Here is a 21726-nt window from a genome sequence, read left to right as displayed (position 1 = left end):
GCGTACGCAACAGATTGTGCATTGTGCGATTAAACCGCTCACACTGGCCATTTCCCTGCGGATGGTAGGGTGTTGTCCGGGTCTTTTGGACCCCGTATAGGCTGCACAGCTGATAAATAACAGCACTCTCAAAACTACGGCCTTGGTCAGAGTGGAGACGAGCAGGGACCCCGTACCGGAAGAACCACTCCCGGACCAGCACGTTGGCCACAGTCACCACCTTCTGATCCCGGGTAGGCACCGCCTGTGTGAATTTAGAAAACACATCAGTTATAATTAAAACCTGTTCTTTATTATCTCTGGAAGGTTCCAGAAAGGTGAAGTCCACTGCTAGGATCTGGTTGGGACGAGATGCCAGCAGGTGTCCCATGGGCGCATAGGGCTTGGGGTGAGCGGACTTTGCGAGGGTACATCTCACACAGTCTAGGCACCACTGTTTAATGTCGTCCCTCATCCCTGGCCAATAGCACCTCTGCCGCACTAACTCAGAGGTACGCTCAATGCCCTGATGACCGCGTTCATCGTGGAGCTGCTTCAGCACTTCGCCCTTTAGGCATCCTGGTAGCAGGAGTTGATAAACTTCCTCACCCCCGTCAGGCCGGTGAATTCGGCGGTACAGCAAACCAGCGGTTTCCACCATGCGATCCCAGTGGCGAAATGGTACCTTAGTTGGTCCAGGCAGACGTTCCCGGGCTGTAGAGTTAGGTGGTTGCTGTACCCGCCAGAATGGGAGGAAAGCACTGATAGTAGGATCCGCCTCTTGCAGAGCCTTTAGGTCCTCAGCGTTATGAGAAGGAAAGACAGACATGGTCTCTTGGGTCACCTGAAGACACCCCTCTCGTCGGGCAGCTTGTTGCACGAGCACCGGTAGAGCAGTTCCTGTAGCCGATGGCCCTGAAACAGGGTTGGGGCATTCTGCAGGGGGCTGTCTGGACAGAGAGTCTGCATTCTTATTTGAGCGACCAGAACGGTAGCGAATGGTGTAATTGTACGCACACAACTCAGCTACCCATCGCTGTTCGGTCGCGCCCAACTTAGCTGTATCCAGATGGCTCAAAGGGTTGTTATCTGTCCAGACTGTACACTGTTGGCCCCACAAGTACTCCCGGAACTTCTCTGTCATGGCCCATTTCATGCCCAGGAATTCCAGCTTCATGGAACTATAGTTCTTCTCGGCAGGGCTAAGACTCCGGCTGGCGTAGGCAATTGGGCGAACTTTACCATCCTGTTCTTGCGAGAGCACTGCTCCAAGACCAATATGGCTGGCGTCCACCTCAAGGATGAAGGGGAGAGTGAAATTAGCAAAAGCCAAAGTAGGTGAATTCACTAACCTCCTCTTTAACTCCTGGAAACTCTGCTCGGAAGAGTCTGACCAGGCTCCATCCAGCTGTGGTCCATGGCCCTTTCTCATCTTAGTCCCTGCCAGTTCAGCTACCAGACGATGTAATGGAGCTGCTAGTTTTGAAAATCCCTCAACAAACCGCCTATAGTAACTTGCAAATCCGAGAAAGGACCTCAACTCTGAGACATTGGTAGGATGGGGCCAGTTGGCAACGGCAGACACCTTGGCTGGATCCGTAGACACACCTTCACGGGAGATTAAATGGCCCAGATACTGGACCTCCTTCCTAAAGAAACAACATTTCTCCAGTTTCGCCTTCAATCCTTCTTTCTGGAGTCGACTCAACACCAGGTCTAGACGGGTCATGTGGTCATCCACGCTAGACGAGAACACAATGATGTCATCCAGGTACAACAAGAGGGACTGACAGTTTTGGGCTCCAAACATCCTCTCCATTAACCGCTGGAAAGTGCCTGGAGCATTGCACAGCCCAAAAGGCATTCGGTTGAACTCAAATAGCCCAAAGGGCGTGCAAAAAGCGGTCTTTGGGCGGTCTTTCTCAGTCACTGGTACCTGGTTATAGCCACTAGTTAAATCCAGCGTGGAAAACCACTGTGCCCCAGACAATGCATCTAAGGACTCCTCTATGCGGGGAAGTGGAAAGGCATCCCTTCGTGTCTTGCGATTGAGTTGTCGGTAATCCACACACATACGAAGGCTGCCGTCCCTCTTCCTTACCAGAACAATGGGAGAGGCATAGGGGCTACTACTTTCCCGGATGACCTGACTGTCTAAAAGCTGCTGTAAGTGGGCCTTCACAGCATCATAGTCCGAAGGGGGGAGACGTCTATACCTCTGCCTAACAGGCTGCTCATCTCACAAGGGAATGTCATGTGACAGCAGGTTGGTACAGCCAAGATCACCCTCAAAAGCTGAAAAAACTGACTCATGCTTCAACAGGAAGGTCCTTACGTGTTCTTGTTCAGACTCTGAGAGCACGGATAGATCCATAGCCTGAATCTGCTCCTTCACACTATCAACCTGCCCAGTGTGAGCGTTAAGGGTGGCCGTAACAGTATTAGTTCCCTGAACAACCTCAGTAATGCCTGTGGGGAGGCTTTCGACTGTGACATGGGCCACCACTCCTATGAAACTACGGGGGTTAAGGGTAGCACTGGTAAATCCAACATTAGTAATGGGAATAAAAGCTGTACCTCGCTCTACATGAACTAGGGCAGGTGAAACAAGAAGACCCTCTGGTAACGAATTGGTAGATGGTTCAAGAAGAACCGCAGGGGCGTTACAAAACTGGGGAGAGCAGGTGGCAGGCACCAACTTAACAGTACCCCCAGGTATATGGATGGGCCTCCGACCCCGAACTTTAACAACCCCTGTCTTAGTTCCAGGGAAATTGAACTGGGCTAAGTGGCAATGCTGCAGGGCTCTCTGCCATGGAGGTGAAGCGTGAACCACTGGTGGGAGATCAAACAGAGCGGGTCCATGCTGACCAAATAGCTCATCATAGCGTTCTCGAATTATATTCATTCCCAACACACCGGGCACTGCAGATGGAAGAGACTGACCTGGGGGATCCTTGACTACCAACCAGCCACGATAGGGAATTACCCTTCCCAGCAACTCGACGGTTAACTCTGCATAACCTGTGTAGGGTATTTCTAAACAATTTGCAGCGCGAAGCTGCAACCAATGACAATGCTGGAGTTGGTCTTGAAAATTATCTAAAAAGAAACTTTCCACCATAGTGGACACCATGGACCCTGTATCCAATAAACAGTTAACATTTACTCCCCCTACCCTAACAGCTACCTTGGGGCACTGTCCAACAAGAGATGACACAGTATGGCGTGCCGGGGTTTGACGCTGGGAGCCCATACTGCCCCCACCCAACGTGTGGCTCTGCACATTGGAGGGAGCTAGTTTTCCGACATCTGAGAAGGAGGAATGGAGTCAGCCTGACGATGACGAGGAGCTAAGGGCTGGGCTGAAGTTACTCGCTCATTGTCACACTCTCTTGCATAGTGACCAGGTTTTTGACATCGCCTACAGATGACAGGGGAAGGGCGGCTGGACCTAACCTGGCCTACAGGCCCCTGCAAAACAGTCAAACTTCTAGTTAATAGATTAATCTGTTCCTGTTGTTTCAGTAACATCGCTCTCAATTCTGCCAATTCGGAACTAGCTGGGTTCACAGGGGAAGAGGGAATATACTGGCCCCTAGAGGTCTGCATAGCACAGAGAGAAGGGACTGAATAACTTCTACCTCGGGTGACATCACTGGGCCTACCTTCCCGCTCCCACCGAATGGCTGCAGCCCGCATATCCAACATAGACAGCCCTGGGGTCTGACGTACCAACCGCTTCAATTCTCTACGGAGATCAGAGTCAATGACATGCTCTACAAACTGATCACGCAGCAGCAAGTCAGATTGGGGCACTGATTCAGGGGAAGTTTGTTTAACCTTATCCATTAAAGAGAGAAGAGCGTGAGAATACTCCTGTAGGGACTCCCCATCCAGTTGTTTCCGGGAGAAAAACTGCTCTTGTAAGGCAGCATAAGATGTTGAACATCCATAAAGGTCTTTAAGGGCGGATAAAATTCGCTCTGGGTTTTCCCTCTCTTCCCTAGGCCTATAGCGTATCTCATCCTTTGCTTCACCATCCAAATGATCAAACATAAAATAGGCCTGGTCACGTGAACTCAAATGTCTAGCACGCACACAAGCATTCACTTCTTCCACCCATTCGTCAATAGCAACACCTGATCTGCCCCTGAACACAGGACATTTCCTTTCCCTAGGGAGATACAACAATCGCTCCTTGTCCACTTGAAGCTGCCGCACCTGCTCCCTCAGTTCCTGTAACTCTTCAGCCATAGCTGAAACAGAAGGGCTAGGTTACTCCGGGGGTGGACACAAGAGGATGCGGTGCCTCCAGGTAGAGTTGTCAAATCCCCCGATGTGCCAGCTGCTGCTTTGCCTCTATCACAACAACAAATAAAAATATGGAAAAACAAAACAACCAAGTGAAACCCACGTCTCTGTAAACTAACCCTGCCGACTACGCCAGATTGTGACCAACGGAGATCAAATGACAAAGGTATTGACTCTAGGGTGCTCGACTACGCCACCTGGGGCCTTTCACGCCAAGATGTCTTTTAACTAGACCTCCAGCACCTTGATTTAGACAAGAGGGCTCTCACACACAGATACTAAAGTAATGACAGAGACGTGGTATTTCAGTATAAAAGTATGAAAATATTTATTATTAAATAATTCAGTAAAAACCAGTCTGGGGTTTATTTCTCAAAATAGTGCGAGGCGATACAGCTTAGGCCCCATAGGCCAGCCAGAGGAGGGTAGTGGCTGCCACCAGGAATATCAAAATACAAACAAATAATGGTTTAAAATGGAGCAGCTGTTCAGGAGAGGTTACCTGTCCTGGAAGGGAAGTGAAACCGACACACCACCCGTGCCGCTGATTCTGTTGCCTATTCACACAGACACGCACACACACACACACACACACACACTCATAGGCACAGGAACTACAAAGAGTGATCACTGCAAATAGTGAGGTGCACGTTACCACTACAAATACTGTGTGCAATGCGAGGAGAGGAGGACTCAAATCCAGCGACCTGCCCCACGAACAGCTCCAACACTGGTTCTCCGGAGAAGAGAAGGAAAGATTGGTGTTACTATCAGACTAACTGGCTAGATCCGGAATAAGCAAAGCTAAATGTTAGCCTTACCACCATACCACAGCAAGCTACTGGGGCAGCCAATACCACACCTATTACAGACACGCACAAAAACAAATCAAATAAAATAAAATAAAACAAAATAAAGCAAAAGCTACAACCACATGAAATTTACAGGAGGCAAAGCAGCAGTGACAATCTTTCTGAAGGGAGAACAAACACAATTAGAATCCATTGTGTACAGTAAATACAACCTAAACCCGTGTCAGTCAATGATAAATTATACAATTACAATAACCAAGATTTCTTTTTTACCTCTAGGAATACAACACTGAACACAAACGGAAATGGGGCTCCCTGGTTACCTCCCCCGTATGCGAACCTACATGAAAACACACACAAGCATAGTTCACATACAAAATAGCTCATCATACATTAAGGCTGTTGATTGGTCACATTCCCAAGGATTTATAGTGAAAGTCATATTTATCGTAGCTCAACTTACTGTAAACATACATATATAAACACGTTACATGGCGAGCATTGCTCTATTGCTGTGAGCCATACGGCCAATGTTACCTCCACACGTCTTCCAATAGACAGGACAGACCACGCGCACACAGCGTCTTCCACCCAAGACCTTCGGTAGACCAACAATATGCTACCCGGAAGCGTCTGGTACACCGTCAAACATTGTTATTGTTGTCAAACAGTTCCACTTCACACACAGCTAGCTAGAATAACATGTTTGCAATAAAAATGGAGTGTTGACACATACCTTTCATAGGCGACAGCACAGCGAACACAGTGTAAAGAAGATGTACTGTACGAGCCGAGGGATTACTTAGTTTTCCACCCAATGTGCCGGTTTTATACAAAATGCCATTGACGCTAATGCATGACTAGCCACTTACAAGCTAACTAGAGGACGTGGCTGAGAGGAAGAGGGCTACGGTGGGAAAACAAGGACAAACTTGATACAGCAGTTACTCTGCCGGTTACACATGCAACATCTTAATTGTTAAGAAAATGAAACGAAATAAATGAATAAATCAAGCCTTTATTACAAAACACTAGGCTATATCATACAGCATTCTGAAAAATGCGCACCTCTAGTTCCTCCGTCTATGGCTCATGACGCGATGAGCATTTACTATAGCTACTTTTAAAAAATGCGGGTCAGGAAGGGGGTTGGGTACAATATTTTCTTTCTTTTTTTTTTGCGGTCCGAGTTGCGGGCGGGTTAGTTGAAAACGTCGGTCGGGTGCGGGTTGTTTATACATTGACCCGCGCATCACTGCTGTGCACGCAGTGGTGCTCGGGCACGAGACATGAAGGCATCTGATTGGTTCTTTACATTCGCACCGAATGGCAGTGATTGGTCAGAGTTTTTACTGTCCTACAGCTGCTACAGAGGTCAGTTTTTTTTTCATTCCTTTTTCTGAACACATAATGATTTGACTACTATCAGAATGGAAGGACCATTTCACCCAGTATAAAAAAAAATGTTTCTGAACAGGATTACCTACCCTAGCTTTAATGGTGGTCTAATTTTGTTAGACAGGAAAAAGCCTTTGGCCGTGTAGAACATGCATAATTGAGAGATGTTTTAGAAGCTTTTGATTTTAGTCAGAGTTTTATAAATATGATTGAGGCCATGTATCGTGACATTGCGAGTGTATAAATCAATGGTGGTTTGAGTGCTCCTTTAGCAATTCAGAGGGGAGTTAGACAGGGATGAGCCATGTCAGGAATGTTTTACTCCCTGGCCATTGCACCTTTGCTTCATAAATTAGGAACTGAGTTGAGTGGGTATACTATACCACACTGTAATGTCACATTGCACCTTTCTGCTTATGCTGACTATGTAGTTGTTTTTATATCTGGTGCTGATGATATTGATAAATTGGAGATTATTTTTTACAGTAAAAAAAATAAAAATCTTCTGCAAAAGTCAACTGGGGAAAAAGTGAGGCCCTTTTAATGGGTGATTGGAATAGAGGAACTTAATCAGGAAGAAAGGTGGATTCAAATAGCTTGGATTTTTTTTAGGTAATGTTGATTTTGTTCAAAATAATTGAGATTGTATGCTAGAAATAAAAATCAAAGGACGTTTACAGAAATGTAAATGGCTACTTCCCAAACTTATCGAGGTCGTGCACTTATAATCAACAATCTGGTGGGGTGCTCATTATGGCAAAAATGCGCTTGTGTTGATCCGCCTGTAGGACCTTTGCCAAAGCTTCTAGGAGAAAACGCTAGACACCACAAAGTGTTCTTTTCCTGCCAAGAGATGAAGGAGGTCAAGGTTTGGTAAATCTTGTCAGCAGATGAACGACTTATCGGCTACAGTTCATTCAGTGACTACTGATGGGACCTCAATAGTGTAGAGACCATTAGCACAAACCAATTTATGTGGGGTGAATGGAAAGGGACTTCCTGCTGCACTTTTCTTAATGGATCATACTCTTCTGGACTTGACTTGACTACCTTCTTTTTATAAAAGTCTTTTTAAAGTGTGGAGACTTTTTAAACATAAGTGGACAGAGTCAGCTACATCTCTTTTTTGGTTGCTTGAGGAACCTGTGGTGTTTGGGAGTCGCCTTGATGTGTCAGGAGAGGACTTTCCAGGGCTAAAAGACTTGCTTGTGTCAAAGAAATTACTGCAATTGAAAGATATTATTGACAAATCAGGAGCTGGGGCCTCATTTATAACCGTTGCGTACGCACAAAACAGGCCCTGAAAGAGGCATACGCCACTTCCGACGCATAAGTCGTGATTTATAAAAACAAACTTGACGGGAAAATTTGTGCACCTGCACGCAAACTCTGACCCATGCGTACGAACGTTTTGGAGATTGAGCAGTTTGTCGACACTGATGGTGAGCTGGAGTTAAAGGTGCTGTATGTACGTTTTATACTAAAACAAATCTCTTTTTAATTGCCTGTGTGTGAAGTATTATTAGGGGCCAAGCACTGAAAGTGCGGAGGCACCTATTGTTTTCGTTCCGGTTCTTATTATTATTATTATTATTATTATTATTCTGCTTCTTCCGACTGGGCGTCTATGGCAGCCCATAGAAGCGTATGCGGGAAAGTTGTTCCGGTTTGACATTCTGATAGAGGACATTCCCAACAGTAATTGCACCAATTTTGGTGTCTCTAACTCATTCCCTCTAGCGCCACCACCTGTCCAAAGTTTCACTTATATTATGCTAATAACTTTTAAACCGTAAGGCCTATCAACAAAATTCTTTTTTCCTCTGATTCCTGAGCTCACGACGATTCGACTGGACCCTATGACGTCATTTTCCGTCATAAAAATATGGCCGCCATTTTGAATTGTCCAAAAAACCTTCTTTTGCGAACTCGTCCTGGACGGTTTGTCCGATTTGCACCAAAATTGCACCAGATCATCTTCAGGCTGTGGGGACAAAAAGTTATGGAATTCAAGTTGATTCGTCAAACCGTTTTCGATAAACGCGCAAACAAATTTTACGTAGCGCTTGCGAAAACAGACATAAGGCTGTATCTCCGCATCGCTTAATCGTATTCAAACCAAACTTCCTACATGTCATCACAAGCATGACTTGAGGCTACATGCTGCGTTTCGGCGCAGCGCCACCTACTGGTCTGGAGATATGAAAAAAGGCTATTTTTGCTTATAACTTCTGAACGGTTTGTCCAAAAATCACAAAAGTGGTCTCGATAGATTCAGGGCGTCATGTTGAGTTGACTGATATCCAATTTTTCCATATCGGCCATTTTGGCTGTCGGCCATTTTGAATTATGTGCTAAAATGCTGTATTTTATGAACGCATGAACGTATCGTTACGAAACTCAGTATGGGTCATCAGTACAAAGCCCTAAAGGTACTCAAAAGATTATGAGACAGCGCCACCTTTTGGTCAAAAGTTATAATGAAATTTCCAAAAATGCTAATAACTTTTGAATAAATTTGCCTATAGTAATGACACTGATCTCAATAGATTCCTTGGGTCATGCTGAAAACATAGATACCAATTTTGCCATAGTCAGCCAAACTTCCTGTCCGCCATCTTTATTTTCTTTTAAAACCTACTTTTTCGAACTCCTCCTAGACCGAACGTCCGATTTTCACCAAAATCGGATCGTGTCATCTCCAGACTGTGCCGAGTAAAAGTTATGGATTTCGTGTCGATAGACAAAACCGTTTTCGTATACCGCAGTGGCAAAGTTGAGGCATGATGCCAAAATGACTATTCAGGCTTTATATCTGCAATGCCTTGACATATTGACACCAAACTTTGTATGTGTCATTGTCACTTCACTCTGACCACATCACATCAGTTTCGTAACTGCGCCACCTATTGGTCGAAAGTGATAATCATATTTTTAGTTATTGTATGTGATTTTTCAACCATTTTGCCAAAATTCATCTTCAAATGTCTTTAATTGCTCCTTGCTGCAGTGGGTCTCACACTCCCAGCCACTTTGGCATGTCTTGTCGTCTTGCTTGCGCTTGGCCCCGGTGATTGCTGCTTGCAGCTATATTTATTATTAATATTATTCCAGGAAGCTCAGCTCTGCGGAGAGGAATTATGATGTGGGTGATCGTGAATTACTGGCCATGAAGGCAGCTTTCGGGGAATGGAGGCATTGGCTAGAAGGCTCCACACATCCTTTCATCGTCCTTACTGATCACAAGAACTTGGAGTACCTTTGCACGGCAAAGAGGCTGAATCCCCATGAGGCCAGGTGGTCCTTGTTCTTCTCACGCTTCCAGTTCACAGTTACCTTTCGCCCAGGCTCCAAGAATACCAAGGCAGATTTCCTGTCTCGTCAGTTTGATTCAGAGGCTATACCTTCAAGAATCCAGAAACAATTCTCAGTCCAGATTTAGTCGTCGGGCCTGTACAGTGGGATATCAAGACCGAACTCGAGCTGGCCTACATAGACACAGAGATCCCTCCGGAATGTCCCCCTGAAAAGCTCCATGTACCAGAGGCCCTCCGAGAAAAGGTGCTAAAGCTTGTTCATGCCCTGCCCAGCTCCGGGCATCCAGGTATTACCGCTACTATTCATCTTCTTCAGAATCGCTTCTGGTGGTCCACAATGTCCCAGGATGCCAACCGGTTCGTTCAGCAGTGCCAAACCTGCAATATTCAGAAATCCTCCCGACTCATGCCCGCCGGTTTGCTTCAGCCACTACCCTTACCACTACAACCCTGGTCTCACATAGCCATCGATATTATTACGGATTTGCCACCATCTGACGGTCACACCACTATCCTTACTGTAATCGACCACTTCTCCAAGGCCTGCCGACTCATACCGCCCCCCCCCCCCCTTCCCCCGAAATTATACAATTAAAATAGGTTAATATCTATAATAATATATTAACATATAATAATAATAGAATAATGAAATATGTAAACTATTAGCTGTAATGCATTTTAAAGCATTTATTCATCTTGGTTCGGTTACTGTTTGGTTTGTGTTTGGGATCATATAAGTTTAATGCATTGTATAAAGTAATGTTAACATGCTAAACATGTATTAGTGTATCGTTAGCCTCATAGCATAATTGCCCAAGTCATATTGCCCAAAAAATTACTTGTCAATCATGCTATGAGTCTAACGATATGTCATTTTTTTCAGGTAATTAATTACTGATTGATCTAGATTAATGCTATAATACGGTCAGGTTACCTAATGAATGTTGACAAATGTAGCTTAATTGTAATATTAGTAATATTCATAATTCTCGCTCTCTCTCTAATATTAATTAATATTATTCAACTTTTTTTTTTTATTCATTCAAATTAAATTAATATGTTTGTTTGAAAGGGCAAAAATGATGAGACCTAAACTTAATTGGGTCTAGCGTGTCATGCAAGCAGATTTAAACTTTCGTGTTTACCGTAGGCAATCATATTTAATTGATAAGCTCTTATGTATGTGCGCTGTTCAGTGTTCAATAAGATAGACTCACCGGTCGATCTCTGAACTCTTTGAACAAGTCAGGATGAGCAACTGACAAGTGCTGAGGCAGATTTGATGTGTTGCTTCCCATGGCAACACATTATTTAAAGCAGCGTTTGCAGGTGCTTCTTTACTTTTCTCATTACTTTTGTAGGCAGTAATGCCTTATTTCACTCATACTGCTCTCTATTAATTTCGGGCGTGTAGAAATTCGAATGAGCTTCGTTTGATCCATCGCATCCCTCTGTTTTCACTGTTTGCCGGTTTCGCGTGACCCGCGTTAGTTTAGTCAGCGCACTGCCGCCTAGCGGTGAACTTCGAAACAGCTGTTCTTTAGATACATTTTGTTGCACTGTTTGATTGGTCAAGTAGGGCCGGTGGTTTTTCTTTTATTAGAATTAGTAAAACATTGAAAACCGATGTAGCAGCCCTGCCTGTTTTAGGAGTACAAATAACAATTATTCATTATTAACTACATTTATTTCAGGATCTGAATTTCGGTGTGGACATTCAGTGCACATAATTTGACCAGTTGCTGGAAGTTCCAAGCTTATAACCCAAGTGAAAAATATATATACTTTATTGTATTTGAAATATATTCCCTTTATCAATGAAAATCATTGCAAATATACCAACTTTTTTTTTTACTATCTTTAAATATATAAGTAAATAATATAAAGTATATTAGTATCATGCTTTTACCTAAGAATATTTTATGTTCCTGACATAATTATAATATAACAGAAAAATAATGCAAGTAAACCTTTTTAAAGTGCTATCAACTTTTAATTATTAATTTTCAGGCATTGGAATCTTTAAATAAATAAACATTTAAAATAAATAAAACATTCAACATAAATATGCACAATTTAACACATCACATCTGCAATTTCTCTATAAGATGTGTTATAAATATTTTTTGTTTAAAAGTTGGTAGTGTTAGTCAGCATTTTTTAATTTTTTTACAGTTTTTCCCATCCTTTGGCCATAATGACTGAACGTTACTCTGAGTACATTAAGAACTCAAATCAGCGTAGGAAGGCTACAGCTACAGCCAAGGCACATCTAGAGTCACTCTACACAAATGCCTCGATAGATGAAGCTACTGATCCTGCTGAAAGACAACTTCCTGAGTTCGTTGAACAAATTGCTGAGTGTAGTGGTCAAATTGCTGATTGTGGTGATCAAGCTGAATTCGGTGATCTTAGTGACCAGGATTTGGAGACAATCATGGAAACTGAATGCACAGAAGAGGCTTATCCTTGGACAGTGGGTGATGGTGGAAATGGGGATGAGAGCGATGAAGAAATTGAACAGCCAACTATTACTACTAGCTTGATGAACTGGGCCATAGAATATGGTATCACTTTGGTTGCACTGACTGCCTTGTTGTCAATATTAAGGTATCACCACCCATCCCTGCCAAAAGATGCCAAGACACTCCTCCATACAAACAGAAATTACATTATCAAGCAAATTGCAGGTGGTGCATACTTTTACTTTGGAATTATAAATTCTTTGTCACATTTCTTGAACAATGCTTGGTGTAAAATTCCAGACAGGCACACAATCAAATTACAACTAAATTTTGATGGGCTTCCTCTTTACAAGAGTTCAGGTGTCCAGTTATGGCCAGTTTTGGGTTTAGTCCAAGGATTTTCCATGAAACAAAAACCTTGCTTGATTGCCCTGTTTGGTGGAAGGTCAAAACCACATCCTCTGGGAGACTACTTAAGAGATCTAGTGACGGAGATAAAACACTTAGCAGCTGGATTTGCATTTAAAGGTAAAACATGGTTCATAAAAATAACATCAGTAATGTGTGATGCCCCTGCACGAGCATACATAAAAGCCATTAAGTATCACACAGGATATGCAGGTTGTGACAAGTGCACATCACATGGGTTTCATTTAGACAATCGAATGACTTTTCCAGACAGCAAATGCCCTGCTAGAACAGATGAGTTTTAGACTTCAGATAGATGAGGAACATCACAGAGACATCTCCCCACTTACTGAGACAGATATTGGAATGGTTTCCATGTTTCCGCATGATTATATGCATCTTGTTTGCCTTGGAGTCACAAGGAAGCTCCTAGAGATGTGGGCAGGCAGCAGTGGTCGACTTAGGTGTCGCTTGCCATCCATGAATGTAACACAGTTGACAGAAACACTTTTGTCTTACAAATGTCACATTCCCAGTGAATTTGCCAGAAAGCCCAGATCTGTTGCAGAGAGGCATAGATGGAAGGCAACTGAATATAGACAATTTTTGTTGTATACTGGGCCAGTTGCACTATTTGATGTTCTTGCCTCTCCAGTTTACAACAACTTCATGTTGCTCTATGTGGCCATATCTATACTGGCATGTCCAAAGCTCTGTGTGATCTTCTGTGACTTTGCAAAAACCTTGCTTGTGTCTTTTGTAGAACACTTTGGACAGCTTTATGGCAAGGAAAATCTTGTGTACAATGTGCATGGCCTTATACATCTCAGTGATGATGTAAAAGAACATGGGCAGTGTCTGGACAACATTTCTGGTTTTCCCTTTGAGAACTATCTTGGGCAAATAAAGAAAATGATCCGCAGCCCTCAGTTCCCAGTTGCACAAGTTGTGAGGCGAATGTCAGAGCTTGAAAATGCAGAGTGCAGTGCAGATAAAAAAAATAAAGCCAAACTCAAAAAGCCACACAATGAGGGTCCTCTACCATCGTACATTACATGTCCAGTCATGCAGTACAAACAAGCTAGTTTCCCACACTTTTGTGTCAAGATATCCACGGGAGATAACTGCATATACCATAATGATGTAGTAGGCATAGTCCGGAATATCATTGAGGTTGATGGCGTTCTGCATTTTGTGTATAATGAGTTTAATCATTATTCAAGCTTCTTTGACTACCCTATAAATTCATGCCAGTTGGGTGTGTTCCTTCTCAAAGACTTGTCCCAGGAATTAAAATGTGTTAAGATGGATGAGACTGTGAAAAAGTATGTACTCCTTCCATACAGGAATACATTTGTAGGTATGCCATTTCTCCATTTGCAATAACATGAATGCGGGAGTATGTTGAAGGAAGTGAGCCTATTGTGGTCCAAACCTATGGCAATAAAGTATCAAATGTAAATATAACAAACAAAATCCATCTAGTATAGATTAGATATTAGTTTTAAAAAAACAGTCATCTGAAAATGTCACATTGGATTCTGAAATTGTTATTTGCATTTTTCATTAATTACTTGACATTTTATACACCAAATGGTTACTTGAATCGAAAAACAAATCAGCATGTTAATTTGTAATAAAATCTATGTATCGTACAATAAACAAATACAAATATTTGCAGCCCTAAATGATTTGTAGGCAACTCAGAATGTTTATTTTTTTGTTAATGTAAAATGTATTTTTACAAAGATGTTTGTTTTTGAGATTATGGGTTAAATACTTTCTTATGAAAGACTTTGAACAACAGCTAAATTTATTCGTTTTTCTCAAGCTATATTTTTGATTTGGTTGAAACTTTAAAAAATTTCTTTAAGGCAAATTTTTCTTTAACATTTTTCTTTAAGGTTTGTTTTAAGGCAAACTGAACAAAACAGACCAGAAACCATGATTTTCACTTAGTCCAATAAAAATGCACTTTAAATAAAGGACACTATAGACTATAGTTCCACTTTTTCTCAGTGTAGATCATGGAATACTGAGTGAATTTAATCTTTTTTTATTTTTACCCACTACCTCATATTAAAATGAATTAAATATTATTAAAAGGGCACACACTATAGCTAAAGTGCAACCAACTTGCTCAGTCAGTTCTGGTTCTCAAAATCTCCAATAGCTTGTTCTACCATTGTTGCATCTTCATGGATGAGATAACATACAGATAACTATATAGTTCAAAGATTATTCAACCTTAAATTAATTTAAAATAATCAATGAACTCTTCAACCAATTCTGGAGTTTGTCAAAAAAAAGGTTGCAACTGAAAAAGTGAACACTGCATGTTTAACTTTCTATAGTTGTCAAAATAAATAATTGCAACAGTTCTATCATACCAAAATTAAAAAGAAAAAAGTTATCTTTTAAATCCTATAAATAATATTAAATGTGCAAGAATGTGAACAAGGCCGAAGTCAACAGCACATCATTGGCAGAATGTAAAATTAGATAAAATATTTTTTTATGGATTTAAAAATGACCCATTTTAGTTTGTCCTTTGCAAATTAATGCAAAATGACCGCTTATCTTAGTACAAATGCACAGTGCTCACATTTATTTGTACATTACAAAATTACATATCAGTTTGTGCCTTATATTGTGATCTCACATAGCAGACTATTTTAATTGAATGATCAGCCCTTAAAATGCAATTGCATGGCTTGCCTGCCCCATACATGTGCGAAAAAATGAAAAGCTATTGCTCATTCTATTTCTGAAGGTTTTAAAGCAATTCATAATCAATGAATAGCACACATTTATGAAAAGCGACTATTCATCAAAAGAATCCTGATTTTTTTTTTTTAAATTAAAATATAAAATTACTATTATATAAAAATATATGTTTAATACTAATAATAATAATATTAATAATAATAATAAGATAATAAATGCTTCTTTTGAGCAGCATATTATTACTGAAGGATCATGTGACACTGAAGACTGGAGTAATGATGCTGAATATTCAGCTTTGCATAGCCTATATATATATATATTGCTTGTGTAAGAAAAGAAGAAAAGAAAAGAAGAAAAGAAAAGCTGACTCAACACATAAGTGATTTTTTTTGCATCTCAGAAATGACGCTGTCACAGAATAATCATGCAACCACTGTATTATGTATTATTGTTAATCGTTGTAAAGGTTTAGTTTTTTAGTTTTTTGGTGTTTCAAATTATTTTAAAATCCTTTTCTGTTCAAAGAAAATGTATCACATTGTCGACTTCTTGGACACGGGAGACACAGAGGTTGTTCCATCCTCGTGGGTCAAGGATGGTCGAAGCCTCTGGCCTCCATATAAAATAAGGGAGAAATGCAACAGGGTGGTGATGAGAGGTGACCCTCCTGATGAATCCTGGCCAAGTTACAACATCAGGATAAGGGCAACAAAAAGTATGATTAAATTATGATTTAAGTATTAATCACACCTGCATTAACTTCAAGAATAAATATATTATTAGAATTTGATGCATGGAAACATTAAAACTAATCTAAAATGAATTTGTTTTTTCAGATACATTTAGTGAGGCTTGGCTGTTGCTTCCCAGAGCACTGCAGACATCAGATCTGCAAACAGAGGATGACGAGAACCACCTTCCGGCATATAAAAAAAGGAAGAGAAGGTATATCACTTATTGTGTGGTAAAATGTAATTTTTCTTTTCTTTTGTTTTTGCATTTTGCTTTAACATAAATGTGAGTTTCTTTTGTTTGCCAAAGTACACAACAAATGTTGTTATCTATATAGCTATACTACACTAATGCAAATTACTTATCTGGCAATTCAGTCAGTCTTGTTGCTGTTTCTCTTTAAGGTCATTTGTTTGTTCTATGGGTGTAACGGTACACATAGTACGCAGAATTTTTTGGTACTGGTCTCTTGATTCGGTACGCAAGTGTAATACAGAATTTTACCTCAGTTTAAACATTAATGGGAGACTTAGAACTTAGTGTGGTTTGGGAAATTTCTGCTGGCAGGGTTAATTCTTCATCGTCCTATGCTAGACAACATCCTGTGATGTGACTTTTTTTTGTGGATCGTGATATCAATGCTAAAATGTTATATCGTGCTCTAATCATAATTGCTATATTGACTTAACTTCTTTTGTTTAAAAGAGTCACATACAGATTGTTTGACTCGGAGAGTGAAGACGACATCCCTAATGAGCAACCCAGAGGGAAAACCGCCAGGGCTCCATTGACTTTAGCCCCTGCACCAGCTATTGCTCCTCCAGCTGTCATCTCTCCTCCAGCTGCTAGTGCTACCAGACCAGCAGTTTCTCCTGGTGTCCACAGACTGACCTCTACCATGGCACCCCCTAACCAGCCCAGGATGAATAATCAGCCAATGTGTGATCGTAAGTGTTTTCAGCAATAACTACAGCAGAATTCATTAAATTACTTGGAAATATTTTTAGCAACATTGGCTTTTATTTCTGGTACAGCTAGCAACTTGAAACCTATTTAGTTTGATATGATTTTCTAAGTTCTTTGACTAACAATAGAGGGATAGAAATCTCTCAGGTTACAATAAAAATATCTTAATGTGTTTTGAAGATGAATAATGGGTCCTGCAATGACATGAGGAAAACTGTCAGTTGTGAACAAACTATTAAATAAAATATAACTTGAGTGTGTTTATATTTTACAGAAATTCTCCGTGAGATTTTGACTGTGATGGAAACTATTAAGCAGCAACAGAAAATGATATTGCTCCAACTCCAAACTAATTATCCACATCCATTGGAGGTGGCAGAAGTTTCTGGATTCCCACTCACATCGATGGATGAACTGGTGAAGCTTGAGGAGAGGATTGCTGCAGAGGGAGAATACAGACGGAAACTGGTATGTTTTCTTATGTCAAAAAGTTTTGGACTGATATTTGCTTTTGTTTAATTATGACTTCTAAAACCAGTTGCCTACAACAGTGATTATTTATTTGTGTTAGGGAGTCAACATTTATTCAAACAAGCTTTTTTTATTTTATATATCAAACTAATTTAGATAACTTTGCATAAAGAATATCAAATATTGTTCAAATTTGATTAATTTTTATTTATTTATATTGTAATATTCAAATATATGTCCCCTCTTCATGTCTATAGCATTAATGCAAACAGCATAGCGTCACACAGTAGCTGCATTTACATGGACCCTTATAATCCGATTGACGGCTCAATCAGACTAAAAACCCTTCATGTAAACACCTTAATCGATCTGATTGAGCTTGATTGAAAGGGGTGGTTTATTCCTTTTGTAATCCGATCGAGAGAACATGTAAACACTTGATCGGATCGAAAAACGAAACTGAAAGGACTGCGCATGTGCAATGACGTTGAAATAGCGTAGTGACACGGAACGAGCTGATCTTCCTGTTGAATAAACTGTTGCACAGAACGAGCTGTTCTTCCTGTTGAATAAAGTGTCATATAAATGAGTGTCCCGTTATTCTAAAATTCTCATTTCACTCAGCGTCTGTGAAGTGGAGCAGGACAACGTCCCACCAGACCTTGTTTCAGACTCTCATCCACAGATACTGCTTTTGGGTTTTACTGCGTGATAAATATAAGCAAAACGGTTCATCTGCTCATTGTCTCCAATCATGATCAGAGACGGAGAAGTATTAAGTCTGCAGTTTAAAACAAATAAAGAACCAATAGAGGAGAATAGTAATGAGCGAACAGCGGCAGTATATTCGTGCAGTGTATCGCGTGTATTTCATCCCGATTGAACCAAAAGGTGTCCATGTAAACATAGCTAATGATCTTTCAAATACTTTTTATTAAAGAGTAAAAATCACCCTCCATTACAATTGTCCTTCCTAGAAGACATTACATTGCAGAAGGCAGTAAAAATTAAGAAATAGCAAACATATCAAAGCGGCTAAACACCAACAAGCCTCTAAACACAAACGCAATAACTTTATCATTGTAGAGCTGCAATTTTATTTTATCTAGACAAACCTCATTCTTTACTTGGCTGGGAGGGCAAAAAAAAAAAAAGCTTGGTAGGACACCGTCCACCATTAGTATCACTCTTTTCCTGTCTGTTATAATCAACAATATTTAATTTATTCACCATCACTAATTTCTTATGTTTTCGCTTTAGGGCACCCAACATATTTGTGACCAGACCATTTGTCAATATTGTCTTTCAGGTCACCTATTTTGGACTGGCAGGGGGGCTGACTGTGAAAGAGAGCGTGTGGAGAATCATGGCAAGACTTATGACAAACCAGCTGGCAAAGCAGATTAATTGGCGTGGATTAAATGGGAAATATGGCTTTGAACAACTTGCCATCAAAGATGTTGTCCTCAGTAAGTTTTATTTGTGTTTTCATAGTGTTACTTAATTTTCAGTATTACAGTAAAAACATTGACACTTTCTTGCCTATAGTTGGATGAGAGAAGATTGATAGTGAGGCTGTGATCAAATTTGTAGTAGGCTATACTTCATTCTGAGTTTTCATGTCAGAATTCTTATAATTTTTACTGACATTTTCCATATTACATTTGAAATGACTGTATAACACCATAAAGTGCTTCCCATCTGGTCTTAAGTTAGGAAAACCAGCTTTAAAAGGTGCATAGCGCAATATTGTGAGTTTTTGCAGAACTATGCCACCTCTGGCGGCAAGCGAAACTGCAGCCAGAGATGTGTACGCACTAGACAAAAGTTTTCTTTTTTTATCTTACGTGGAGTTTGCGTTGGTGTTTGAAATGAACTACAAGCAGGTCTCTTACAATCCATCTGCTACGGTGAATGCCGGCGAATACACAAACCTGCCAGACATAGCTACGTGAGCGTGCCGTGAACGCGCATGACGTCACGCCCAGTCTAAAACTCCGGCCCGAATCCCTCTTATTTATTTTACTTTACAGGATTATGGAGACAATCTCAGTGATCAGGCAATTGTTTAAGCATGTATGGGTTAGAAAACCGGTATTTTTAAACATGAAAAGTTGCTTAATGCACCTTTTAAGTTTAAACGGGCAAACTATCACATATCCACACACATAGGCTATATCTGACTGATGAATTCTAATAGTTTTTTTTTTTTTTGCTTCCTTTTTCTTTTTAAAGAATCTATCCGACAGAATCGCAATACTGCCAGTGCTCTGGATGGAGAAATTGAAAAATTTATAAAAAGATGGCTGCAGCTGGCATCTGATAGGGATGGGGGAAGAAGAGAGCGGGCTCGAAAACAAACTAATTCTTCCTAAGGTATGTGTTGATGGTTGTTACCATTTACTTTTGAGATCTTTGACTAACCATGTGTCATTGAGTGTCCCTTCTTAATCTCTTTCTTTGTCATTCTTTTAGGAAATGCTTGAGGTGAGCCTGAGAGTTCATGCCATTTCTCTGTTTTTATGCATTTGTTCTTGTATTTTTTATTATTATTTTATGTTTATCTTGTCAAAATGTTTAAATAAATTCTCATCTTTCTGAAATTTACATGGTGTCATTTTCATTTGGGACATGACCTCTTGGCAGGATTAAAAAAATGATTTTTTTTGCAGTGAAGTCAAGTAGATTGTATATTTTATGAATTTTGAGATGTGTTAATATTTGTTGTATGTTGAATTCATGTTTATATAAAATAAAACACGTCAGGCTGTGACATCATATCATGACCAGTAGCCTACCAGCAAAGAGGATTTTGTGACTGTCAAATAGTTTAGAGCACAACACCTACAGTACAAAAGTGTGACACTTAAAGCCGCTATACTTAGTATTAAGTTTATAATACTATATTTCTTTATAAGAAAATGTAAGTCTTTAATAATACATTTTAGTAGTTTTTGGTTACAATAACTTACCTTTAAAACATAATACATGTTATTTTAGAAAGCTAATATTACTTTTTGCTAAATGTCTTTTTGTAGTTCTTATTAATTAAATGTAATTCTGCATTTCATATATTTGCCTTTGGAACCCAGACTCGGGCCAGTACCGGCTAATTGTACAATTTATGCTGGCGTGATTGTGGCCCTATGCCGGCAGTGTCGGCTCAGTTGCGGCACCCGGACTCGGGCCAGTGTACTCGGGCCGATTCTGGCGCGTCATTCATTGCCGTGTTTAACCAGAGTCCGGCAACCGCATCCGGGCCGAGTTATTTCTTCCGGCTTGCCGGATCTGGGCCATTGTTGGCCCACATCTGTTTGGCTACCTGGGAGCAGCGCATCAGATACCGAATTGAACAAAATTATGATATTGTACCGTTTGAAATATAATATATACCGGTATTTTTGCAGTACCGGTATACCGTGCATCCCTACTTCCGGCTACCATTCTCAGGCCAACGGTCAGGTCTCGGTCAGGCCAACGACTCAACCAGGAGATCTCCCGATTCCTCCCGTCCTACTATCAACTCCGTCAGAAGGACTGGAGTAGGTACCTGATATGGGCGGAATACGCTCAAAATTCCATCCAGAAGCACTCCACGGGCTTGACTCCGTTCCAGTGTGTCCTCGGTTTTCAGCCACCCCTGTTTCCCTGGTCAGGTGAGCCCACTAACGTTCCCGCAGTTAATGACTGGCTCAATCGGAGCGAGGAGACCTGGAACCTGGCTCACACACACCTCCAACGGGCTGTCAATCGTGGCAAGAGGCAGGCTGACCGTCACCGCCGTCCCAACCCAGTGTATCAGCCAGGTCAATAGGTATGGTTATCCACTCGTAATCTTCGTCTTAACCTTCCCTGCAAGAAGTTTAGTCCAAGATTCATGGGACCTTACAAGATCTTACGTCAGATAACCCCCGTGTCCTTTCGTCTAGCTCTGCTCAGTCATCTGAGAATATCTCCCACGTTCCATGTCTCACTGCTCAAATCCGCCACGCCTCCCTCTGAGGAGAGAAGGGGGGATTCATCTGAACAGTCCTCCCAAGCCATCATTGTGGAGGGTGAGGAAGCCTACCGTGTTCATCAGCTATTGGATTCCAGATGTCGTGGGGGACAACTGCAGTATAGAGCATCACAGTCCCG

The 21726-nt window shown here is 41.1% G+C and overlaps 1 protein-coding gene across 1 annotated transcript; it reads left to right on the top strand.

Annotated features, from left to right (window-relative positions):
* Positions 1–12017: 12017 nt before the first annotated feature.
* On the top strand, positions 12018–19964 carry LOC307010150 (uncharacterized protein; the record flags this gene model as incomplete). Its single annotated transcript, XM_079634581.1, has 8 exons — positions 12018–12387; positions 13457–13641; positions 15946–16135; positions 16257–16365; positions 16858–17099; positions 17393–17586; positions 18899–19058; positions 19825–19964. The coding sequence occupies 8 exons, from the start codon at positions 12018–12020 to the stop codon at positions 19962–19964; spliced, it is 1590 nt and encodes a 529-aa protein (XP_079490707.1).
* Between the last annotated feature and the right edge of the window lie 1762 nt (positions 19965–21726).

This window comes from Phoxinus phoxinus, assembly GCF_949152265.1.
Source record: "Phoxinus phoxinus genome assembly, chromosome: 1".
NCBI lineage: Eukaryota > Metazoa > Chordata > Actinopteri > Cypriniformes > Leuciscidae > Phoxinus > Phoxinus phoxinus.
The sequence above is the reverse complement of the archived record's forward strand: the minus strand, read 5'-3'. Positions and strand labels throughout refer to the sequence as shown.